General features: G+C 41.0%; 1 protein-coding gene across 6 annotated transcripts in view; it reads left to right on the top strand.

Annotated features, from left to right (window-relative positions):
- patj (PATJ crumbs cell polarity complex component) overlaps nucleotides 1-27,154 on the top strand; it is a 200,292-nt gene that overhangs the window by 150,411 nt on the left and 22,727 nt on the right. For all 6 annotated transcript variants that reach the window (XM_074636625.1, XM_074636621.1, XM_074636626.1 and 3 more), the window contains 5 exons: nucleotides 1,030-1,121; nucleotides 22,740-22,824; nucleotides 23,548-23,640; nucleotides 25,696-25,794; nucleotides 26,562-26,627. In XM_074636625.1, the coding sequence (XP_074492726.1) occupies nucleotides 1,030-1,121; nucleotides 22,740-22,824; nucleotides 23,548-23,640; nucleotides 25,696-25,794; nucleotides 26,562-26,627 (435 nt within the window). The remainder of the gene's footprint in view (nucleotides 1-1,029; nucleotides 1,122-22,739; nucleotides 22,825-23,547; nucleotides 23,641-25,695; nucleotides 25,795-26,561; nucleotides 26,628-27,154) is intronic.

Below are 27,154 nucleotides of genomic sequence, written 5' to 3'. Positions count from 1 at the left end.
AATGATTAATACATATAATATATGTATTAGGGCTGTCATAGTTAACGCGATAATAACGCACTAACGCCACTAATTTCTTTAACACATTAATGCAACTTGCGTTTTTTTCAGATCAGTACCAACCATGTTATACTAGCTTGTCAGGAAGGAGGTTAATTAACACTCCAAACTTACTGTATGTAAAATTTTGGTGAGGAAAAACTGTCATGGCCATTTTCCAAGGTGTCCCTTGACCTCTGACCTCCAGATATGTGAATGTAAATGGGTTCTCTGGGTACCCACGAGTCTCCCCTTTACAGACATGCCCACTTTATGATAATCACATGCAGTTTGGGGCAAGTCATAGTCAAGTCAGCACACTGACACACTGACACACTGACAGCTGTTGTTGCCTGTTGGGTTGCAGTTTGCCATGTTATGACTAGAGCATATTGTTTTATGCTAAATGCAGTACCTGTGAGGGTTTCTGGACAATATCTGTCATTGTTTTGTGTTGTTAATTGATTTACAATAATAAATATATACATACATTTGCATAAAGCAAGTGTATTTTTCCACTCCAATGTTGATAATAGTATTAAAGATTTGACAAATCTCTCTTTAAGTTACATTTTGAGCGGGAAAAAAATATGCAATTAATCACGATTAAATATTTTAATCGATTGACAGCCCCAATACTATAATGTACTGTTTAGCTGTAAATCTCCATTTAAGGGACATGTTGAACAGATTAAAAATGCGTGTAATTCATTTGTGATTAATCGTGATTAACTATCGACAATCATGCGATTAATCGCGATTAAATGTTTTAATCTATTGAAAGCCCAAGTAGTGACTTTAATTATATTTAAAAAAACTGGTGTAAATTAACAACTTCAGAAATCACAACCCCCTTCATCCCCTCAGTGATTATGATTCAAAGATAGTTCACACTTTCTCTGACATGTGTGATGTATCAATAAGAATTTATCACTATATGTTTTATAGAAATGAGGTTGATTATTAATATATTTCTGTTTTTTCTGTCAGATTAACAACCAGGTCCTTTATGGGCGGAGTCACCAGAATGCCTCGGCCATCATTAAGAGCGCCCCCTCCAAGGTGAAACTCATCGTGCTCAGGTAGGACTGCTGTTAAAAAAGTACCAATCCGATGGCAGAGAATCTGAAGTCTTCCCGACTCGTTCCTTCATAAACTTAAGATATGTTTTAAAATAATAAGATCTCTTCCATACATAAAACAAATCTTCTACATCATGAACACATTATTTTACTGTAAAGCACAGAAACTAAACTTGAAACTGTAAAATGAAATGTGTATATCAAAGTAAAACCAACATGGGGCGGCTACAGTCACTCAGACCTGTAGACCACCAGCCTGCTTTTAACCTGTATGACCTCTACCTGTCGTCATACGTGATTGGTCACAGCATGTACGCATCAACACAACGTTCAGTCAGTGTGCGGAGTGTACGCGGCCGAGCAAGGTGAAGAAGAAAATGGACATTGTAGGAGAAAGAGAAAGAAAAGGTGGAGCTGAGAGGGAGCACTTTAAAAGGAGAAAAGTGCTGCAGGAAAGTGACACCAAATTCTGCAAAATGACAGATATTTCACAAGCATGCGACACGGTTAGTGTTTAAAAAAAGAAACATGCTAGCATGGCCGTCCTCAGTTGTCATAATACATCAACTGCTCTTCCTGAGGTGATCCTCTGATTAATAAACTGATAAACGGCATCAACGAGGTCCATAACAACCGGGACAGACAGGGCGCGTGAGCAGTGCGTGGTGGCTGCCTCGCTGAACAGCTGCATGTCTCACGTGTGCGTCGTCCACACCGACAGCGTTTCTGCTGCAGCGCTGCTGCTGTCAGCTCTTTCTGTCTACATAGAGTTTGCCTTTCATAACGGCCATTTCATATCATTATAAATGTCATTTATATTTTTTTAGACAGTAAAAGGTTAAGAAGCGTGTGCTCATTTGTAAATAATAGTAATAATTCCCAATTAAAACCCTGTACTGTATTCATTCATGGAGTCGTGCAAGTCACTGCATGTTCTATACAACACTGTCCTGCAAATATTTCAGAATAAAAGCCTTGTGTTAACAAATGAAGGAATTCTGTCCACAGAAGTGCACAGCAGGAAGTGTTGATTTAAAAATAAATCTTTACTTTTTTTCATGTCTGTGACGTACAGTATCCTACAGATACAGACATTGAAACTTGGGATGCTAATTTTGAAAAATGTTCTTAACCGATAACCGACCCTCGTTAACCGATTATTAACCATTAACCGAGAAGATTTTTCGTACCAGCTGCAGTGTATGAGCACAACAGACAACTGAGTCCCCAGTTCACCCGTCCGGGAGCGTTAACTTAACAGCTAAGATGCTGCGTGTAGTGTCGCGGACATGCAGCCACTTTCCCAGTAAAATTCTTCACCGCACATTTAGTTTAGTTTAGCAGGTTGTTAGGGCGGGGGCAGGGCCTAACGATACTCTGTCTGCCCGGATTAACGATAGCGATTCCCGACAAACAGTGTGTGTGTTTGTGCTACATTAGCTACTGTAGTTCTGCTGGTAGCTTCGTGCTCACCATTGTCACACACATGCAGTCTGTCATTGCGGCGCAACTACAGCAAGTTTCCGTCAGACCGTGTGTGTGTTGTCGGTGGCGTTCTAGCTGTGAACGTAGGTGTAGCAGACAGTGTGTGTACAGTTTATTTGTCGTGAATAAATGCTACGAGGCTACAACTCCTCCACTCAAGCGAGCTGAAGACCGGAGCCAACTTCCTGTATCTGTAACACCGGCTCAGACTCACTAAGGTGGACCAGCTTTTCTTCTTTAAGTGATGAGTTTTTCTCAGCTTTTTGATTAATTATTAACATTTATTTTAACCGTTTTAACCGATAGCATTAATCGGTTAAGATGCTTAATGTCGGTTAACGGTTAAACGGTTAATTATTAACATCCCTAATTGAAACTGTAGTAATGTTGCTGGTATGATGTCAATATACCGTCAAAAGATCATTTTCACTGTCTGTTGCTGCTACTGTATACCGCGCTCGTCTCGCAGTAAAAATAGGCGAGACCTCAAATCTCTAGAAGAGAGGCAGGCGAGTCGAATGTTTTGTTTTAGTCGTTGTACGGAGCTAATGCTACATTTACAACGTGAATTATAATCCCGTTCATATGTGATGAAAGAAAAAAAAATCCTTTTAGTAATTTAAGAAACATTGTTGTGACCCTGAGATGATCATGACTGTTTGAGAACAGAGGACATTAAGGATCCAGAGGGAACCGTTAGACTCACTGATGTTACAGAACAGGAGTGTTTTTCTAAGCAGGTGGAGGCAGAAGGTAAGCAGAGAGGTGGAGGAGGGACTGATGTGTTCAGGGACACGAGGAGAACGTGAAGTGTTTTTAAAACAGAAACTCTCTTTTCAATTAAAATGCTGCCATCACCAGAAATCCCTGAGCCGGCGGAGCCGACCTGAGGAAGACGAGCGGAGGAGATTTGTGCTTTTTCTTTTATGTGGTCGGAAGTTTCCTTTTCTTTGAATATAATGGAGTTCACAGCCTTTTACACGGTGGTGATGGAGGGGAAAGTGTCTTATTCAGCCAGCAGAGAGCTGCAGGAGCTCCACCACCAACTCTGTCTTCATTCCCTCTGTGACGTCTCTGCCATCAGTCCCTCTGATTCTCTGGATTCGATGAAATGAAACTGTATTGATCCTCGTGCTGAAATTGGGTCATGGCAGCAGCAGCAGCAGAGACTGGAGTGTTAGACGAGAATAGAACAAATCAGAGGAAGCTGAAAATAGTGAAACAGGTAAAATTACACCTTTCAGAAGAAGCTCCTGCCAAGTTTCCTGATGCGGCAGCAGCTAGAAGCTTCCTGAAGGAAACCAACTTCACAAATTAAAAATATGGATCCGGGACGGCATTAAACAGTAATTGTTGTAACTAAACAGCTAAAGTGCAGAAGTTTTTCTTCTTCTTCTTCTGGTATTTTTGTAAAACAGCTTCAGAGCCGACTCTGATTTCCATGTAGCAGAAAAAAACAAGATGGATCGTAATCAGTTTTGCAATCTAAACCGACAGAGATACAGTATGTGGCTTAGTTCAAATCAAAGTGCATCTTGTCTGGATTCTATCTTGAAATAACACATTTAAAAGGGGCTTCAGGCTACATCCATACTGATATGTTTTCATTTGAAAACGCTGTTTTAAAACATATTCTATCATAAAGGCAGGGGGGTGAAGTTTGATGCTGATGTCACCATGCACCTTTTATTTGGTTTTCACGTTTTTCTCAAGTTAAAAGCTTTTAAAAAGCACCCTTAAAAAATAAAGAGGAAGAAAAAAACATAACAACAAATAGCTTCATAAGAAAACATAATAACACATAACACATAGCAACACATAGCTTCATAACAACACATTATAACAACACATAACAACACATCATAATAACACCATAACGACAAATAATAACACATAATAACACATAATAACAACACATCATAACAACACATCATAACAACACCATAACGACACAGCATCATAACAACACAGCATCATAACAATACATCATAACAACACATCATAACAACACAGAATCATAACACATAACAACACAGCATCATAACAACACATCATAACAACACAGCATCATAACAACACAGCATCATAACAACACATCATAACAACACATATCACATAGCTTCATAACAACAAATAACAACACAGCATCATAACAACACATCATAACAACACATAACACATAGCTTCATAACAACACTTAACAATACAGCACCAGTGCTGTTCTAAAGGTGTATCGGTTGTCATTCTATCATGAAGGGGAGGGGGTGAAGTTTGACCCTGAAGTCACCATGCTCCTTTTATTTGGTTTTCACGTTTTTCTCATGGTAAAATCTGAAATGAAGAGGGAGAAAATCTGTGATCTTCTGACATCTGATCTAAGACATCTGATCTAATCAGCTTGAACATACCTTGGAAATCATCAAGAGTCTTAAAATCAGTTTTCTGCAACATTTTGGAATATTAAGCGCCTATTTTATATACTACTATTTGGCAGCCAAATAGTAGTGGCCCGATATCTCTATCTTTTCATAACATATAAACCTACAGCTGTGCCAGATGTGTTGCTTTTATCGCAAAATGCACAGTTGTTACGCTTAACAGTCCCCCTTACTCAGGTGAATAGACAAGCAGACGCGAGCGCTAGTCCGCCTCACAGCATGGAAACAGCTTCTGGGATCCACTGTATTCTGTCGGTACAACTATATTTTATTAAGATATATCTTATCTATAGGCTACATAGTCTACAGACTATCAGACTAGGCACGCAAAGTGCATTATTGACATTCTGTCAGTGATGTGTCGGTGTTTTGATCCTGTGCTCTGCACAGAGCTGACACCTGTCCCCGGGGACCGCCGGTACAATAACCTTATATTTTGATGTTAATAAAATGTACCAGAATTCACGAATATGTAGGATATCACTACTGACATCCCTGTAATCTTACGGTGCAACATCTGCTGTATTAGCCAGGTGTTTACTTCGTGTTTATTTGCATATAGAGCGGGGAAGTGAGATCTGATCACGAGTGGCCACTGGAGTGTGGGGATGCATTCTAATGCCAGGTCTGAACAGGGCCTAAGTTCCTTGCAGGGGGCGCCCTGGTAGCTCATAGAGTAGAGTGTGTACCACTGAGTCCTTACCGCAGCAGGTTCTAGTCAGGCCCAGGGCCCTTTGCTGCATGTCATTCCCTCTCTCCCCTGCCTTTCCTGTCTGTGTCTCTCTATCAGATAAAGCAGAAATGGCCCAAAATATAATCTTTAAAAAGATCCTTGCAGGCGAGAATTCACACTCGGCTGGAACAGCAGTGAGATTATGTCTCAGGCTGTAACGTGTCGCTGAGCTCTCACTGGAGCGTCTGTAGGAACTGATTTGATGCACTCAGACTTCTCCACCCTGAGAGCATTTAGCTCGAGTCTGGTCTGACTCATACAGAACAGACAGGGACACTGTGCTGCAGACAACAGCCGTCCTGAAACTTCAAAGTCCAAATTAAAACCTGTCTGTCTGATCTGAGGGAAGCAGCGGAGACTCGGCGTCAAACAGTCACAAAGATCTCAGTTTTTAAGACACAGCTGGATTTGGACTTGATGAAAGACAACAAGAGTAGAAGGTCCTTCGCTTTCATAACGTGTCTTTTGAAACGAGAGAGAGGAGCTGAGGACGGGCATTCTCTGCAACAGATTAAACTCTGCTGGCCCTCCTCCTCTTCCTCCTCCTCCTCCTCCTCCAGCTCCAGGAATGAGCTTTCTGCAGCAGGGATTGATTTGCAGCTTTGAAGCGAGCAGGTGTGGTGTATTTCACCGCGGTCTCATTAAGACCAGAGCCTTGAATGTCGGGACCGGTTCAGCCTCTGTCAGACAGGATTTAAACTGCAGGCCGGCCTGGACTCTGCTGCCGGGAGGACAATCACACTCCAGTTTATCCATCTTTTTATCTGCTGAGTTTATCCATGTTGTCATTCACTGGAGTCAAATCTGCTGCTCTAATTGATACAGTGCAAAATAAGGGTGTAACAGTGAATGGCATTACAGATTACCAAGAGAAAAGAAAGAATGAAACACCGCAGATAAAAGTAAAGATAGCTCCAGGTGAATGTGTTCTGACTTCAATCAGCTGTGTGTGTGAAGCACGGATTGTTAATGTACATGTTTGAAGTATGGAGCAAGCTAACGTTAGCTACTGGAATAGGCTATTTGCTATCAGCCTACGAACTAATATGTTTCAGCTGAATCACGTTTCGGCTTCAATCATATAAATCTGGCAGCAGTACTCTCTCTCTCTCTCTTTCTCTCGTATATACACGTCTGAGTTGATTTATGTTGATTGAAGCCAGCAATCTTCAACTGAAACATACAGTTAGCTTGTAGGTTAAAGGCAAACATTCTAGTAGCTAACGTAGGGTGACCATATTTTCAAACAATTAAACCAGGAACCTTAAATGTACCTCACATTCATGCACGTGCATGAACGTGCGCGTTCATGCACGCTAATATACACACGCTAATATGCATGCGCCATAGGCGTTTTCATCAGGATGGCTAACGTGGCGCATTTGAGCACGGAGTTGGATCAGAAAGAAGGCATTATTATAGGTGGGTGCATTAGAGGCTGTGACAATCATGACTCATCACATTTATTACTTTCACCCCCTTTAATCACAGACTATCCCCCTCATGACACACTGACAGTTTGGGAGTCCTGTAGAGAGTGTCCCTCAGAGGAAACGTATTGTTGTCTGGGACTACGTACATTATTTTTCAACTTTAGTTTTGAACCCGAACAATCTCTATCTCATCATGTTGCTCGCCACAGCCTCAGCCTATTATAATTAAAATTGTGGAGCTCAGACGACATTTTGTCCAGGATGGAGACACCAGGTGAAAGATGAACGGCCGGTCCTGAGGGAGTTATCAGAGGAGCAAAATGCCTGTTGATGCTCAGAAGGAACTGTAGAGAATAATTAATCAAAACGACACGTTTGATGTGTACATAAGCACGGAGGGTTCTGTGGTTCAAAACTACACTAAATGTAACCAGCAGATATCTGTTGTGTCCGAGCATAATTGTGGCTTGACCACGCGCAGCATCACTCTCTATAGAGACTGCAGCGGTGCTCTGTGCTGGCTCTCTTATCTCATGCGCACAAATTAATTAATGAGTGGAACATGATAAACGTCTATGTAAATATAATATTGTTATTTTAATTGTAGTGAAAACCGGGACAATTTGTTAGTGACTGTTGAAAACCGGGACATTTGAGTGTTTTACAGATATTTTTCGGGACTCGGGACACGTCAGCTTGAAACCAGGACGTCTGGTCACCGTAAACTAACGTGAGCTTGCAAGTATCCCGAATGGGACAGCTAGCTAGCTGTCTTTGTCCACCCTTTATCTGTCCACTTCTTTCACAGCAGTTTTTCTTCTTGTAAATGTCCCGCAGGAGCAGGATGTGACATCATCTCAAAAGGAATCTAGTTGTAGTGTTGTAAATAGTGACCCTGAAAGATCCCCAGTCTTTGCAAAATATTATAGTCTGTGACTAAAAACTATGTCTTTAGAGATGAGAGGGTGTCAGACTTCAGTCTTTTCAAAGTCTCCTATTGTATGGTAGGCATTACACTTCCCGAGGATATCATTATCCCTGATGTCCATCCAAAATAAACTGCCATAAATCCACTTAGAAATCACAGAAAAAACACACTTCAGAACTTGCCTGAGCATCATCATGTTTTTGAGTTTTTGCTGTAGATATTCCTGAACTCTATTTCCTCTTGTGCCACCCTCAGAACAAACTTAACATATTTAGCTCTACTACTGATAAGAGTGTAAGACGAGATTAATCACCAGGATGTTATCTACCTGTAATGAACTCTGCAGCCTCTGTAAGCTGAATATTTAAACATCTGCATCCTCACTCTGACACATGGAGATGGATGAGTGTGTCAGTCAGAATTGAAACTCCATGAAGGACCTCCGTCACACTGACTGATGGTCTGTTTGTTGTGTTCGGGCTCATGAGACGCCTGCATGTCAACACGCGACATAAATCACCACCGCGACAAGTCATTACGTCTGTTACTGTGCCGTAAGCGTCGGCAGGTACGAGCGGCACCGCTGATGTCTGTCACATCCTGACAGCTGCTGTGATGTCGAGTTTGACAGCGATGGAAACGTCCGCTGGGTCACAAACCTACAGACGGGACCAGAGTGTTGACGGTTTGCTAAATGCATTTAATCTAAAAACATCACTCAAACTTGTTGACAAGCTCGTGTCCTGAACGCCCGGCAGCTGTTTGAATTGTACAAAAGCACAGATGAAAACAACATCCCAGACTCAACTGGCCTTTGAATACAAATGTGTCATAGTTTTGGGTGTAGGCACTAGACTTTAAACATTCTTACAGCAGAGTCCAAAGGAAATTCAAGTCTTACAACTGTTCTGTCAGCAACATGAAAACCCTCCCTGTGCTTTGTTTAGAACATGTACCGACTTTTCAGCCTCATTTGAAACTTGATGTAAAACACAGTGAAGTGTTGTTGTGGTGTAATACCAGGGACACGTAAAATAGAAGCAAATAAAAGTTCATCTTTATTTATACAGTGATGGAAGAAGTAGGCTATTAAGATCTCCTCTTAAAGTAAAAGTATTAATGCCACCGTGTGAAAATACTCTGTTACGTAAGTAAAAGCCCTGCATTTGAAATCTTAAATAAAAGTAAAAATCAAAGTATACTGAAAGTACTAAAAGTAAGTACTCATTATACAGAATGGCCCATTTCAGAATATTATATATAAAATCTTGATGCATTAATGTGTTCATCGCGTTAATGTAAAGGTGGAGCTCATTTTAATTACTTCTATTATAATTAAGGCTGTCAATCGATTAAAATATTTAATCGCGATTAATCACTATGTCCATAGTTAATCGCAATTAATCACAAATTAATCACACAGTTTTTAGCTGTTCAAAATGTACCTTAAAGGGAGATTTGTCAAGTATTTAATACTCTGATCAACATTGGGATGGACAAATGTGCTTGCTTTATGCAAATGTATGTATATATTTATCATTGGAAATCAATTAACAACACAAAACAATGACAAATATTGTCCAGAAACCCTCAAAGGTACTGCATTTAGCATAAAACATATGCTCAAATCATAACATGGCAAACTGCAGCCCAACAGGCAACAACAGAGTACAATATTTCCTTCTGAGATGTTGTGGAGTAGAAGTAGCCTAAAAAGTAGCAGAAAATAGAAATAAGCAAGTAAAGTACAAGTACCTCAAAGCTGTACTTAAGTACAGTACTTAAGTAAATGTACTTGGTTAAATACCACCACTGTAAATTAATCATGTCTATTAGTAAGTGTTCAAATGTATGCAGACGATGTGGTCATATACGTCTAAGGCTAATAGATTAGTTCCCATCCAAATGTTCACCAGACCAATCTGAGTGGTCATGAGATGATTCATGGGAGAGGAAAGAAGAAAAACAAGTATCTGATACGTAACTGTGTAGTACTTGTGACTATTCTATAATCTTTGTTTTTTGTTAAATATTGAATAACTGAAACCTGTTTGGGCCTCAAACAGCTATTGAAATGAAACCACGTGAGAAATGTAGAGGGGAAATGTCTCATTAGTTGAACTGCTAACAACTCAGAGACATCTGACATAACAAGGAGACACAAGGACACAAGGACACAAGGACACAAGGAGACACACTGCTTTATTGTAATAAATGGTTCAAACCCTAAACATGTTGGAAACCATAGATTTAATCTTTATCAATGTATTGTATTTTATCATGTGATTTATGTAAAATCTTAATCTCCAAAGTAACTATAGCTGTAAAATAAATGTAGTGAAGTAAAAAGTACAATATTTTCCTCTGAGATGTAGTGGAGTAGAAGTAGAAGAAAATAGGAATACTCAGTAGGGTATTAATACATCACTTATGTATTTGAGTAAATGTACTTTCCACCACTAATTTTTTACTGTATTAAACCAGACAATGATCTTTCTGTGGTCTAAACAGAACCATAAAACAGTTTAATAACACTGTAGTCACTATTAGCTGATATTGTATTATAAATTCAGATATTTTGACACAAAACAAATGAAATATGTTGTCAGTGAATATTTTACGTTTTTGAGATTAGTCAGAACATTTCCTCATTATGTTGATTTACAAAATGGAATCAGGCATAACGTTTCCTTCAAAACATATTTTATTTTGCAAATTATATAAATATAAATTTTCAGTGAGCGAAAACTGTAATTTCTGACGCCTGTATGGTAAGTCTTTATATTGTAAGTGTTTATTGATTTTTACTTCAACAGAGTAGTTTTGTTGAGATCAATGCTCAACACAAGTTTGCTTCTTTAACCTTTAGCCGGCCTGCAGGTCTGTTCAAACTGCAGATAAATGACATGTTGCATCAGTACAGTATATTGGACTGATGAACTCTGACTGACTGAAGTGGATCAGGAGGATTTTTATTCTGGTTTATCGTGTGAGGTGGAGGTGATGGTGGTTTGATTAGATGTGAACAGAGATGATGTGGTTCTTCCCATGATTCCCTCTGAGTCCGATTTCTTCAGGAAACCTTTTGTGTTGGATCCCTCCCAGAGTTCACCAGACATTTCCTCCTGTTATGACAATGTCATGGTTTTTCTTTTCCCTGCCGGCTGCTCCGATTGAATCTGGTCGGCGTGTCGAGGGCAGGAGGACACCGCCGCTCTCGCCGTGTTCAGCCAGGTGACAAAATCTCGTTATAGTCGTGTCCACGGGCCGCCGCTGAATGATTTATCTCTGGATAAAGGTCGCCACGGCAATGAGCAATGGGATGTCGACGGGGGCAGGAACCTCAGCAGGAGGGCATCGCCATGGAAACAGAAACGGTTAACTGTCACCATGCCAGCCCGGTCCGTAACTCTGCACATCTAAATTACTGTGTGATAATACTGATGGGTGTGAGTTTTATTGGTTTCAAAGCAATCAAATAATCATTGCAGTAAAGAATTATCTATATATAAAACACAGACTGCACACGTCAAATCAAGCATGTTCCTCACATTATTGACAGAAGATAAAGTCAGATGCACTGGCCAGGGCAGAGCTGCACACACATTTAAAATCATCATCATTCATCATTAGAAACTTTAATGAAATGTTGTTGCTTGCAGCGGAGCGCAGGTCTCTTTACGGGGAGCTGAACCGCCCCAGCTCCCCCCTTAATTAAAATACTGGTTTTAATAATCCATTTAAAAGATCACAGTGTGTTGAATGTATTTGGCCAAAACTGCTTTTTGCCTACCATACACTAGGAGTGTGTTCCAATCTGCGTACTTCTGTACTTACACTTACTATTTTGAATGCATAAGTGCGTTCACACTGGGAAGTACGGCAAAATGCAGTGCACTCAAAGTACCCGGATGTTTTACTCAAAACGGTCAGATGGTTGAGTGTGGAACGCTGGACACTTTCCACACTCAATTGTTGCCATCTTAGCTACAAAGCGGAAAGGGCGGGACCACGACCACTATTCAAACATACGTAGATAACAGAATAAAACAATACAATACGTAAACATACCGGTGCATTTTCAGCCAACAAGAGGACACATCGTAGGCGACGACGTTGGAAACGTAACTTCCACTCTGCTTTCATTTTTTTCTTCAACAAAGCAGGCAGATATTTAGCGGGTAGCGAGCCGCGGTGAAATGTTGCGATCATCATTTCCGGTCAGTGCGCCGCAGAGTATTCGATTTGAGACGATCCTACCCCGTTGAAATTTACGCTCTACTCAAGTAAGTACAGAGTGCACAAAGTGCACTACATTGAAGTGTACTTCTGGAAGTACGTGGATTGGTACACACTGTAGGAGACTTTGAAAAGACTAATGTCTGACACCCTCAGAGTTTTTAGTCACAGACTATAATATTTTACAAAGACTGGGGATGTTGCAGGGTCTACAACTAGATTCCATTTGAGATGATGTCGCATCCTGCTCCTGGTGGAAATTTACAAGAAGAAAAACTGTTGAGAAAGAAGTCAAAATCCCAGATGAGTATGCTATAGCTAGCTAGCTAGCTAGCATACTCATCTGGGATTTGTCCCAAATGGGGCAATGTTAGCTACTGTAATGTTTGCTATTAACCTACGAGCTAACTAGGTTTCAGCTGAAGATTGCTAACTTCAATCATATAAATCGACACATGTGTATATATGAGAGAAAGAGAGAGAGAGCAAGTACTGCAGCCAGATTTATATGATCTTCAGCCGAAATGTACGATTAGCTCGTAGGCTAATAGCTAAACGCCTCCTTCGCAACAAGCTAGTATGACATGGTTGGTACCAATGGATTCCTTAGGTTTTTTCTCATTTCATATGATGCCAGTATCTTCACTTTAAAACTGATCCCGCTACAACCTAAGAATTGCAAGTTGCCTTAAAACGTTTATGAAAGTAGTGGCGTTCAAAATAATTTGCATTAATGCGTTATTATCGCATTATTATCGCGTTATTATCGCGTTAACTTTGACAGTTCTAACGAAATTGTCTTACTGTGCAAATCAAGAGAGGAACAATTCGTAAACAAGTAGTTGTTGATCACTTGTGGCCCCTACCGGCCGGTTAAGATTAACGTGGAGTCAGCAGTCAATGGTATAAAACAATCAATAAAATATGTTGTCAATAAAATATGTTTTCAAAAAGTATGAATCACTGCATCAGAAGTCCTTGAGCATAGAGTTATAAATGAGCACAAAAAAATATCAGGCTGATGGGTCCAGTAGTATGCGAGATTAGCCACGGACAGACACAGAGATACGCACGCACGCTCACACACAACCGAATGCATAATCTCCTGGTGGAGATAATGATAAGGAACATTTCAAACACTTCTGTATTACACTCTACGAACACTGAACAAACACTTTCCGTAAAGGCAACAGGTCACAATAGGCTATTAAACTGAAAAGCATCTCTTCTGCTATGAAACTGAAAATTCTAAATGTGGGTTACTTTTTCCTCGTCCTGGTGCACATGTTGCTAACGACGTACCGCTAAAAGCTTCCAGGTAGAACTCGCACTTGTGAGCTTTGGTTCAGAACTAGTGCATTAATTGACATACCTTGTATTTTTTATTTATTTGACCTTTATTTAACCAGGTAAAATCAATTGAGAACCAATTCTCATTTACAATGACGACCTGGCCAAGAGGCAGCAGCAAGAGTATAAAGACACAGTCCACACAAGCGACACAAACAGCACAGTACAGTACAGTATGACAAACTGACAACATGCCATGACAAGACATGAGAAAAGGTAAATAAATAGGTCAGAAATGAATAAACACTGTGTACAAAAAAAAGGTGGATTACTGGATGTTCTTTGTAAAATTGTAATGGAAAAGAGAGAGAGAAGTGAGGGCCGGTCAGCAAGTACAGCAGTCAACTATGACGTGTTGCAGCTTTTGTTTGAACATGTTGAGAGATGTGAGAGCTGTGAGTTTGAGCGTGTTTTGTTCTAGTCATTTGCAGCGGCAAAATGAAAGGAATTATGGCCAAAGACAGTACGGACTTTTGGAATGATGAGCCTAATGAAGTCACTGGATCTTAAACGGCGATTGCTGTCAGAAATGTGCAGAAGATTTGAGAGGTAGCGAGGGGTCATTCCCAGAATTGATTTGTAGACTAGGAGCAGCCAGTGTTGTAGCCGCCTGGTGTGAAGGGAGGACCAATCCACCAATCTGTAAAGATCACAATGGTGGGTGGTGAAGGGTGCACATGTAGCAAAACGGATTGCTGAGTGGTGGAGTGTGTCCAGTTTTCTGAGGGTGGTCTTTGATGCCATTTTATAAATGATATCGCCGTAGTCAAACAGAGGAAGGATGGTCATTTTCACAAGGGTGTATTTGGCAGAGTGTGTGAAGGAGGCCTTGTTTCGATACAGGAAACCCAGTCTAATTTTGACTTTAGCCAGAAGGTTATTGATGTGTGTGTTAAATGAGAGAGATGAGTCCAACCAGAAGCCAAGGTATTTGTAGGAGCTGACAAACTCCAGCTCCGAGCCATCAGCACTGTAGATCTTGGGAGGGAATTCTGTGTGCAGCTGCGTACACTGGACTTTAACCGTTCGGCATGAATACTGTACATGAACCGTTGGTTCGTACAACTCTAAGAACAGATAAATCATCAGGATGTTGTAGTAGCGAGGCCTCTCAGCTGAACATTTGTAGAGTGAATGTTAAACTAATTCACCTGCTCAGGTGGATGATTGGCTCACAGTGTCTGTCTTGCATGACTGAAGCAGGAAGTAACAAATTGACCCATAAATCTTGTTTCCTGTCGGCTCCACCTTCACCAAGGACACATTAACAGTAATTGGGAACGGGTCAGTAACTGGGCAAAGACAATAACTGGTAACGGAGGAGGGGTGGAGATACTGAGGGACCGGAACAGATGGAACGAGAAAAAGGAAGACAAAGTTTAGAGGGCAAAAATGGATATTTCTCTGTTTCACAGCCATTTAATTTAATTTTGTTTGAGTTAATTAAATTAAAGGGGCATTCTACACATTAAGGGCTGTTAACTCCTCACAGTTAGACCTCCTTAGTCTGTGAAAACAGGTGTGGAGTTTGAAAGATGTGGCAGGGAGGCTCTGATGAAGGACACTATACAGGTGCATTATGGGAAATGTAAGATCCAGTGTCCCCCCTAAGGTCTTAAGCCCTGAACCCTCAGGGACTTGACTGACGTCACCAGGTAAATGGCTGAGTGGGAGATGTTGCAAGGGCTTGAAATGGTATACATATGAATGGGACAGCACTTTGCGGGAACATATCACGTTACCTTGACGACGCCAATTGTGGGTTTTTCTTTTCCATTTTTACTGCCTGATTTGGACATCTGCAGGTTCTTGCCTTACGAGACGAGAGGTAGCCTAATTGTCAAATAATCAATTTACTTGTTCTTGTCAAAACAGCATCATTAAGCAAACTAGATTGATGAATAAACCAGGTGTGTAATATAGCCTCTGCTTGCATTCTTCTGATTTCATGTGGGGTTTTTTATGTACCATGTTAAATCCTTAATGTTAATGTTTCTGTGTAAATGTAATATGCCAGGCTGAACACCCATGTGCCGTCCTCTTTGTTTACCTCTTTTTCTTTAACGCCTGACGATAACAAAAAGTGAAACTCTGACTCCTCGACTCCCTCGGGCTGAACATGCAGAGCGATCAACACACTTCATTTCCTTTCACACATCTTCACAGGAAGCTGTTGAGTATTTTAATAAAAGAAGGAGATGATAATGAATTCAAGTAGAAACATTCCTGATTACTGAAATCAGCTGAAGAGCCTCCACATCACTGACATATTGTGCTTTATCTGCAGTCTGATCAGGAAGGAAATTATGGCTGGAATTATGAATTGAACGTCATCAAAGAGAATTATTCTCAGCTGTTCTATTATCTATTGTACTGTCAAAAGGTGCTCCAGTCTCTCAGTCTGATTAAACTTATTGTATGTAAGCATCAATGATTAGATTCCTCATCTTTGATTTACATCACATCTACTATAAAACAGACATTAAAGTGATAAATGAATGATGAAGAAAGAAGAGTTCACTAAGAGAAGCAGACACAAAAGCAGCCGGTCTGCAGCTTATTCAATGTCCCCTTCCCATTCCGCTCTCTTTTTCAGAGGGGTTGGGGTGAGGGACAGGGGATGTTCAGGGGTAGATCAATAGTCAAGAGTAGATGTCACATAGAAGTAATGTACTGTAAATAAAAAATTAAAAAATTAATTAATTAATTAATTAATCAATCAAAATAAATTGTGAAAGTGTATAAGAGCTTAGAACATAATGATAAAAGTATATGATGGTCATCCTCATGCTCTATTATGTCTCATAAATTGTTGCAGCAATTTTGAGGTTGATACCATTTGTTATACAGATTTGGTGCTAAATTTAATCAGTTTTTACCACTCGAGAATTGATAAAAAATGACCAATAATCCCTACAAAATACCACGTTAAGACACCAAGACCTTGAGGAACACCATAGAAAGAGACATGCTGTGATTTGGTATCAATAACTTTTGACATTTGGAGATTTCTGCAGGAAATGCATTTTTCTGTGATTGGATGGCAAGCACTTCTGTTCTGTAAACTGCTCAGAAAGCTCCTTATTGTCAATCTAGCTAGGAAAGCCATCCATCCTCTGAATGCTCTAAGTCTCTAGTTTGATCCAACCATCCTCTGAATGCTCTAAGTGTCTAGTTTTATCCATCCATCCTCTGAATGCTCTAGGTCTCTAGTTTGATCCATCCATCCTCTGAATGCTCTAGGTCTCTAGTTTGATCCATCCATCCTCTGAATGCTCTAGGTCTCTAGTTTTATCCATCCATCCTCTGAATGCTCTAGGTCTCTAGTCTGATCCATCCATCCTCTGAATGCTCTAGGTTTCTAGTTTGTGGCTGTAAAGTTTCATGAGGCTGTGATCATCATAGAGGTCACCACAGCTCATTTTATACAGTAATGTAAAAATTTAAAAAATGGTCTCACTACGATGAAATGTCTCCTATGGGGACTAACATCATCACACATGAATACAGTTTGGCTCAGTGGATCCACAAGAGTCTCAGCTTTACAGTCATATCTAATTTCTGCAATTCCAGGACTGTTTAGGGACCCCAGTACGCTGAAATATGAAAATACATATTTTTTAGAATACGCGAAAATAACACATTTATACTGCATTCAAAAAACTGCATGGTTTTCCCCCCAAACTGCATGTGATTATCCCTTAATATTCAGTGACCCTGAACACCTCCTCCAACAGCATGACTTCCTGCCAGCTGAGGGTAAACACAGAGATGCAGAAAAACAGAAAAAAACATTGTTTTTATTAAATATGTACAGGCTGAACTTCCTCTTTGAGAAGAAAAATCACAGAAAGATATTTCTATTTTTTGGGAGGAGGGTCATTTTTCACCCTCAGTGTTCTTCACTCCTCTAGTCAGGTATCAACACTGCACTCACTCTTTTGTTGGTTTATTGGCTACAGAAAATAAGATATCACAGTCCCGTCTGTGATGGAATAATTGATACACAAGTTATCTTTGGAAGGAAGAGGTCCGGAGCTGATGATGTCTTACAAAAGAAGGTTTATTGAAGCTTGATCAAGGAGAATTGTCAGGTCTCCACAATAGATGCTCTCTGCGTGAAGGCCTCACAACTCTGCCCTTCCTCCCTGGTGCTCAGTGTCTTACCCCTTATCATGTTATGACTTACTTCGTTCCTCTGGCATCTCTGACCCTGGTTGCCCTAGCGACTGGCTCTACGGTCTCCACTACAGGCACAGCTGTACAGATAACGGTGGCTCCTCTAGACAGGACTCCAACCCAATAATGTCAACAGAGGGACACTCTGACAAACACTCTGACCTTTCTACCAATAAGATAAGAATTGATGGAAAATTCCATCACACCGTCCTCACTGTTTGATTGACAGGTGATCTCTGTGAAGTGGAGTCGAGAAGCACTAATGATGGAGTCTAAATAATGAACCAGAATGAGACTCTGAGACAAAACCTTCATCTCGGTCCTCTCTGATGTTAATCCTGGAGCTCCACAGATGGCTCCATTAATGCCGAAGCCTCAAATCAAACGCTCCGGCTTCAGACGGCTCCACCGCGGCGGGCTTGAAGTGTCCTGATGGTGGATTCATACCATATGGCGTCATGTAGCAGATGTCCTCTGTGCCAGACTCCAGGTATCATCTCCCTCATCGCCTCCTCCTTCATGTCCGTCGGCATACTTCGGGGACGCGTTGTTGGTTTTCTGCTCCATTACCCAGAAGACTTGTCGTTGTTGTTGGTGGTGGTGTAGAGATGCAGATTTGATAATTCCTCCCTCAGCTGAGCCCGGCGGAGCTGCTGTTTAGTGTGAGTTTAGATTACAATGATGTTCCCATCAGGAACATTTAGTGAGTCACCAGCTGCTGGAGGAGGAGAGGAAGTCTAATCAGCAGCCGTCTTTGTCTCCTCAGTCCACATCACCGCTCAGGCTTCATGAACTTTGACAGATGAAATTGCTCAGCAGACACAGATGATGATGTAAAGGTCAGAATCCCGATATCAGCCCAGTAATGGTCCGACCCAGCAGACATGAGGCTGTCAGGACGAACATGAGCGGCTGGCGTTGCTGTTTTGTCCCGTGTAGTGAGTCATAGAGGAAGACAACGGACACAGCGTCCCGACAGAATGAGTGTTTCAATGTTTGGACATCTCTCCCTGAATTTTCTCTCATACTGTTTCCTATCATCTTTTTTATTCCACACATTGTTCTCGGGGCCTACATTACCCACAATACAACTGGACAGGGGTTGTGTGTTAGATTGTGATGTGTTATGCTAGCTAGTAGCTAATGTAGCTGGAGCCTCTAGCAAAGAGTATAGAAGCAAAGAGACAAAACTCCGGTGCTTTTTTAACAGCCGCTAGATGGCGTTGCGGTCGCGCTGCCGCCATTTTGGACACCAATGAGGCCATAGCCATGGATGTATAAAGAGACGTCTGTAAATCAGAGGATCAGGTTTTTTTTAAGGTAAATCAACTTCCCAGTAGGAACACTTAAACAGCCCTCATTTAAATCATGATGTCCTAAAAGTAGTGAAACTCACTAACAGCTGAATCCAGATTTGTTTTCCTCGGCATAATGAACGTGCATCAGACCCACGGGACTGCACCGCCCTGCACCGCCCTGCACGCTCATATGACATATCCGGTTCTTTTTATTGTTCAACACATGCCATTTCGTTAATGACATTAAATATGACAATAGAATAGAAATAATGTCGTTTTACTTTTGTATGCACTTTGTAGGCGGACGTTTTACTGACGTTCGGTAGTCGCTTTCAGTCCAAAATGGCGGAAGCATAGCTCTGCTGCTGGGCGCTGATGTTGCAATGGAATGACCGATTGACTTTCACTTCTTAGCAATATACAGTAGGCCTACCTTCTTTGGTGAGATTGTGGTGTGTTATGCTGGCTAGCAGCTAATGTAGCCTCGAGACGCTAGCCTGCTGCAGAGATGAGCAGCGGGCTACAGAGTCAGCTCACTTCTTTCTAACTCCACACCTCCAGAATGTTTTCATCTTCAAACTTGTAGCTTTAAGACCCAACCAATGCTTACTCAAGTGACATCACTTGAGGACATTTATCAGACTTCAAACAGCTCCCCCTGGAGACACTAAAGGCTTTATACTACTTTTAAAACATGTGCAGTAGAACTCCCTAACACCTGGAGACACACTGATGGTGTAGAAAATCACCAGAGTTCAACTTTAAGATATTGAGGTTACAAATTAAGTATCCACATTAGATTCATTTAAAGGGACTCCCTGTAAGAACCAGAAATGTCTTATTAACAGCGACACCTGTGGCCGTTAAGTCAACGACAGTCATCGTCCTGTTGTCGTGCATGTGCTCGCTCTACATAGACATGAACAAGCATCGGTCAAAACAGTGACACACGCGAGAATCACTGAACGTGATTGACAGGCAATGTTGATTAACGTTAGCATCATTAGCTAGCTAAACCACAATATCACTATATATTTCACATGCTTGGCAGTAATGTTAGTGTGGTAACTTTGGCTATTAAAGACTGCTCATACACCTTACTGTCCTCAGAGTAACTTTATCGAAGCTTGCAAAAACCGTAAACATATGGAGAGGATTACTGCTCACGTCTGTAGAGGAGACTTCTGGTTACATACAAAGCCCAAGGTAATCTTCCTCTAAAACAGCATCCCTTTCTTAACAGCTCCCCTAGCGGGTGTCTGACTATATTACCATCATCTCCTTTAGCCTTAACTCACTTTTACACATTTATATAATGTGAGCATACAGCAGTTAACTTGGCAAACGAAGGTCCCTCCATCAATCGAAGGCCTGGCCGATGTTGATCCTAGTGTTAACTTTTCCTGCCTCAGCCTCCTGACCTTGGGCAGAAGGCACAGGGGAGACACCGTAGTTTTGGTCTCCTGGGCCGTTATAACGTTACTCGCTCCAGAGTTAACCCCTGCTGTCACTTCACTCAGCAGCAGGGAAACAAGACACATTTCTGCACAAACTGCAACGTCCACCATACATTCACTTGATATTCTCGGAGCTAAACTAATTATCTTCTGCTCTGCTGCTAACTCATTTTCGCACACGCTTGCCGCTGCTGTCTCTCTCTTGCTTCACCACTCACTTCCCACGTGACGTTGGTCACATTCCTGTTTTGCAAGACGGACTATGTTTTTTTTTGTGCTTCCATGGAGTCTGAGTTGTGATGGGGGGTGGTCGTCTGTTGGCATTAGCGGACTCTATTTCTAACTGAACGTTAGCTACGGCTAAGGCACTCGCAAGTGTGCATGGCATTAAAAGCAGTCTACAGTACGGTGACCAGATGTCCCAGTTTGTCCGGGACTGTCCCAGGTTCAAGCTGACGTGTCCCGAGTCCCGACAAATATCTGTAAAACACTAAAATGTCCCGGTTTTCAACAGTTACTAACAAATTGTCCCAGTTTTAACTACAATTAAAATAATAACAATATTATACTTACATAGACGTTTATTATGTTGCACTCATTAATTCATTTGTGTGCATGAGATAAATATACAGAGAGCCAGCACAGCGCACTGCTGCAGTCTCTATAGAGAGTGATGTTGTGCACTGTCAAGCCACAATTACGCACGGACACAACAGATATCCGCTGGTTACATTTAGTGTAGTTTTGAACCACAGAACCCTCCGTGCTTATGTGCACATCAAACGTGTCGTTTTGATTAATTATTCTCTACAGTTCCTTCTGAGCATCAACAGGCATTTTGCTCCTCTGATAACTCCCTCAGGACTGTCCATTCCTGTCAGTCTTTCACCTGGTGTCTCCATCCTGACTAAAATGTCGTCTGAGCTCCACAATTTTAAATATAATAGGCTGAGGCTGTGCAACATGATGAGATAGAGATTGTTCGGGTTCAAAACTAAAGTTGAAAAATAATGTATGTAGTCCCAGACAACAATACGTTTCCTCTGAGGGACACGCTCTACAGGACTCCCAAACTGTCAGTGTCACTGTCAATGCACCCCTCTATAAAAATGCCTTCTTTCTGATCCCACTCCGTGCTCAAATGTGCACGTGCGTGTGCATGAACGTGCATGAACATGCGGTACACTTAAGGGTCCCAGTTTAGGGGTTTGAAAATATGGTCACAATTAATGGTCTACAGGCTGATAGAGGAAACCCAGAAAGTCTTGGAAGGTCTCATTTTTTAAGTTAGGGTACAACCTGTTCACACATTGGCAATAAAAAACAATTTATACGGCTAAAAAGTTACATACAGTTCCTTTAACACACATGTTTGTGTGACTTACAAGAGGTGCTCCAACCTTCATAAAAACAAAGCTGGATGTCAAAGTGGACCAGGATGTAACCCATGGATGTAACCCAGGTCTCCATCTGTGTGTAGCTCTGCTGCAGTCGTGTTAGTGCAGCTGCACTGCAGTGCTGCTGCAGGCTGCAGCTCCTCTGCAGCTCTGTGACTGATCTGCTCTCACAGGGACAGATACTGTAATGAAACACCGAGCAGACATGTGTTCATACTGGAGAGGGGTCTCAGGTGGTGAAGCTCTGCATTAATAATAAACTCCATCAGTTCCCCACTGAAGAGGAAATGTGCTTTTGTTGTTTCTGTCCTGTTTTCATGTTGCAGCCAAAACTGACTGATGTCCCTCTGTCTCTCTCTGTCTCTGTGCCTGTTCCTCTCTGTCTCTCTCTGTCTCTCTCTGTCTCTCTCTCTGCCTGTCTCTCTTTGTCTCTCTCTGTCTCTCTCTCTGCCTGTCTCTCTCTGTCTCTCTCTCTCTGCCTGTCCTTCTCTGTCTCTCTCTCTGCCTGTCCCACTCTGTCTCTCTCTCTGCCTGTCCTTCTCTGTCTCTCTCTCTGCCTGTCCTTTTCTGTCTCTCTCTCTGCCTGTCCCTCTCTGTCTCTCTCTCTGCCTGTCCCTCTATGTCTCTCTCTCTGCCTGTCCCTCTCTGTCTCTCTCTGCCTGTCTCTCTCTCTCTCTGTAGAAATGAGGATGCTATAAACCAGATGGCCGTCGCCCCCTGCTCCACTCCCCCTCCTCCCCCTGTCCTCAGCCCTGTCAGCCCAGAGGTAACAACACACACACTCACACGCACACACACAGATCCATGTCCACATACTTTTGTCTCTGTGTGACACCGGAGAACATAAATGAAGACATCAGAAACATTAAAGTGCATACAAACCTGCTGTCAGTCATGAGTATTTGATTTCCCCATGGGGGTCCTGATGATGCTCTGATGATGCAGAATCAGTGAGTTACCTGTCAGTCTGTTAGTCAGTGTGATCAAGAACCTGTTCACACATTGGCAATAAAAAATGATTAAAACGTGTTTATAAGTGTAAAAAACTTACATACCATCCTTTTAAGGTTGTGAACACAAAGACAACTACACGTGTTGGTTTCAAATGGGATACAAACTCTGGCCTCCTGGGTGAAAATCCTGTGACCTCCACCCCTTATGGAGTTTCACACTGTCTATACTACAGCGCCTGACATCCACTTCTGCTCCTGTCATAATTACTATGGTTGCTGTCCTCTTCTTTTATACCTTATTTCAGTGATCGACCATGTGAATAGATGATAAAACCTACTATTGGGTGTAGTAGGGCCCTACTGACCTGATAACAGTCTAATCGGCTGTCAAACTTGTCATTTGATTTCACTCTCACTCTCCTTTTACTGACATACTAATTCCTGAGAGTCAGTCTGGATTATGGAGGTGGAGGGAGGAGAGAGGCACCTGTAGACTGACCTTTATACATGTATATTCTCTTCCTCTTCTGTGTCAGTCTGTCTCTCCAGCTGGTCTCAGTGTCTCCGTCCCCACAGACGGACCCCGCCCCCCTGACAGCCTGACGCTCCACCCGTCATCGGACACACTGGTCAGTCCAAATCTACTGCTCTCCACTCCAATATATTCACTTCCTGAATCCCACTCCTCACATTGATATCAAATGTGAATATTTGGATGGGTGCTCTTTCTCTCTCTCTTATCATCTCAGAAACAGTGACAGTGTTCCCCAAAGAAGATCATTGGCCAGACCAATATTCCCCCCAAAAGAAAATCCACATCTTCATTTCTTCTCGACTTTACTGCTGTGTTATTATTTACCTTGACTATACTATTTACCTGCGTCAGTGCTGCAGCAGCAGCAGCAGCAGCAAAACTTCAAGCAAACACAAAAACCAGAGAACATTTCTCTCCAGTCCTGACTGGATTTCACCGGCTCGCCGTTTGTTTAAGAACTTTGAGATTACTTTTAAAGCTTTCTGTCATTTGGCTTCATTATAAATATCTGATCTTTTAACCTGTTAGCCTTCGCTCAGATATGACAACCACATGTTGCTTAAGGTTCTTCAGTACAGGCTTAAGACAAATAATAAGGGTGATCAAACTCCCCCTCAGTAGCAGAACAGCTGAGTTTGGGTCACATTTTCAAAACTTTTAAAAACCTGTAAAAAAAACATACTGGCATTTTATAACTTTTTTACTGCAATGATTTGATGTAGTTGTCTCTTTATTGTGTTTATTTGTTTCCCTGAAATTCTCATGTGCACGGTGCTTGAAGTTGAAAAGAAGAAGTGCCAGTACTCCTCTTATTCACATGTTGGCATGTGCATCGGCCGGTATCAGCAATCTCTTGCGACTTATTCTTATTTATTCATTAGTTCTTTAAGCATGTTAAACTGTGTCAGTCATAATCAGCTGTGGTTTTATTGTTATATTATTATACTGGGCTATGCATCTTCTATAGTAGGCCTATAATACTACAATAATATTCACACTGGAACATTCTAGGATTAAGGTGGTGTGTTTAGTGTTAATAGTTAAAGTGCTATTTGTAGCCTATAGTCGGGTATCATTCAGGTTTTAGGAGCAGTGTCCCAGTCAGGATGCTCCTACATACTTTATTATGCAGCAGGAAAAAGAGACACATTCTCAATTTCTACAGTGAATAAAACATACTAGGAGATATTGGGTTTGGGGGTCCTCCCCCAAGAAAATTTGAAGGTTTTTGACTTAAAACTATGCAATTTAACATAATTTTGGACCATTATTATTACTAATTAAATTAATATTTTATTATTTACACATATCAAAGCCTTTGTCTGAACATTTAATTCTTCTGGAAATGTTTGCCCCTTAAAGAGCAGATTCAGAAAACCTTTAAATAATATTTAATTAATTATATTTGTTCACAAATAAAAAAAGTTATGACGAACAGTTCACTGATTATTTTACAAAAAGGACGTGAACATTGTATTGATAAATTACAGCACCCTCGTTCTCACTGAATCTCCAAGATACGATGAGTATTTACAAGAAATAAAGAAAATACCGGCAGCTCGTGAGAAGTGCTGCTACGCATGAAAAAGTCACGGTACGCCAAGGAGAAAAATGTAGTTGTAGAACTGTGTACCGGTGAGTACCGGCCCTCTTCGAGCACTGCATGTGCCCCTGTGAAGCACCTTGTAACTCTGGGTTTGAAAGGTGAAATAAAGTTATTCACTCACTTATGGTTTAGGTTGACCTTTAACCCCTTACCCCTCTGTGTGTAGGGGCCAGTGGTGGAAGAAGTAATCAGATATTTTACTTAACTAATACCACACTGTAAAAGTACTCTGTTACAAGTAAAAATCCTGCATTGAACATTTTACTTAAGTATAAGTATGTAAGTATAATCAGGGAAATGTAGTTAAAGTATAGAAATGTCCCCTGTGACTGTTATACTATTATATATTATATCATTTGATTATTATTACTCATGCATTAATTAACTAATGGTTTCAGCTGTAGTTGTATAAACTGTTGGGTAGTTTAATTTATAACAAAACTTCTAGATACAGGTGTAACTAGAGAGGGATAAACTGGTATTTTCGGCCCACATTTCACAGGGATTTGAAACTTGTAAACTGATCTGTGGTCTGTTGAGCAGGACGAGACAAGCGATGAAGCCGAACAGAACAACAGGAACAGAAACAGAAACAGCAACAGCGCCCCCAAGAGTCTGAGAGAGAACGACACCTCCAAAAAGGTAACCAACCTCACTGACTCTCACTCATTTTGACACTCTGTCCGTGTCATACTGTGGAAGAAGTACAAAGAGCTTTTACTTCAGTAAAAGTAGAAATACCACAATTTAAAAATACTCTGTTACAAGTTCTTTAAAATTCAAAATCTTATTTAAATAAACCCACAAAAGTAGTATCAAGGAACTGTACTTAAAGGTTCCAAGTAAAAGTGCTCATTATGCAGCCAAAGTAGACTCTGTAGTTGTTGCATTATTAGATATTATTATTGATGCAGTAACATGTAAGATTTATTTAAATATTGTAGCTGGCAGCAATAGAGCTAATTATGTTCATTTTATAGGTCAGGTGGTTTCATTTACTGTATAACAATGCTTTGTATTTTATAGGATCATTATATTAAAAAAAAAATCTTCATCTACAAAGTAACTAAAGGTATTAACTCAATTTAGTGGAGTAAAATGTGCAATATTTCTCTCTGAGATATAGTGTAGTAGAAGTACAAGTAGCAGATAATGGAAATGTTCAAGTACAAGTATCTCAACATTATACTTAAGTACAGTACTTGATTGAATGGTCATAGTAAATAGACTTTATCCTCAGTGTTTTGTTCCAAATATTCACCTTGTGTGTGTGTGTGTGTGTGTGTGTGTGTGTGTGTGTGTGTGTGTGTGTGTGTGTGTGTGTGTGTGTGTGTGTGTGTGTGTGTGTGTGTGTGTGTGTGTGTGTGTGTGTGTGTGTGTGTGTGTGTGTGTGTGTGTATTTCCTGCAGAGGCTGAAAGTTGCAGAGTCTCCAGAAAATGAGCTTCAGGCTCCGAAGGCGTTGCTGGAGCAGCAGGTAACAACACAATAACTGTGTTTACGTTAGTAGACAGATAATCTGAGTTCACAGTTGTGAGCACAAATCTCTGTGGAATAATTCTAATCCTCACAGTGACGGTTTCACCTGATCCTGCTTGTCACCAGAGTTTCTGTATTTGTATCTGGTTTCTGGTTGTACCTTTGTCAGCAAAGTCTGTTTTATTTAACCCCTGAAACCAACATGAGCGAATATGATTTAAAGAAGTTATTTTTATAAAAGGGTCACTATATCCTGACAGTAGTGCATGAGACAGGTAATCTGAAAAAAATCATGTGCCTCTGTCCGGTGCTCCTAATGGCATCTGCAAGATTTCACAGACTGGAGGAAAACAGCCAATCAGAGTCGAGCTGGAGCCTTGCCGTCTGAGCAGCTGTCAATCACTCGCAAACTCTGATCAAACGGTCAAACTAGGCAGCGCTGATCAAATATGAATCAATATTCTGTTACTGTAATGCCTATTTCTCGGCTCAAATGTTTTCAGTAACATCTTGTAGTGTACTGTT

Source organism: Sebastes fasciatus, chromosome 5 (genome assembly GCF_043250625.1).
Source record: "Sebastes fasciatus isolate fSebFas1 chromosome 5, fSebFas1.pri, whole genome shotgun sequence".
NCBI lineage: Eukaryota > Metazoa > Chordata > Actinopteri > Perciformes > Sebastidae > Sebastes > Sebastes fasciatus.
The sequence above is the reverse complement of the archived record's forward strand: the minus strand, read 5'-3'. Positions and strand labels throughout refer to the sequence as shown.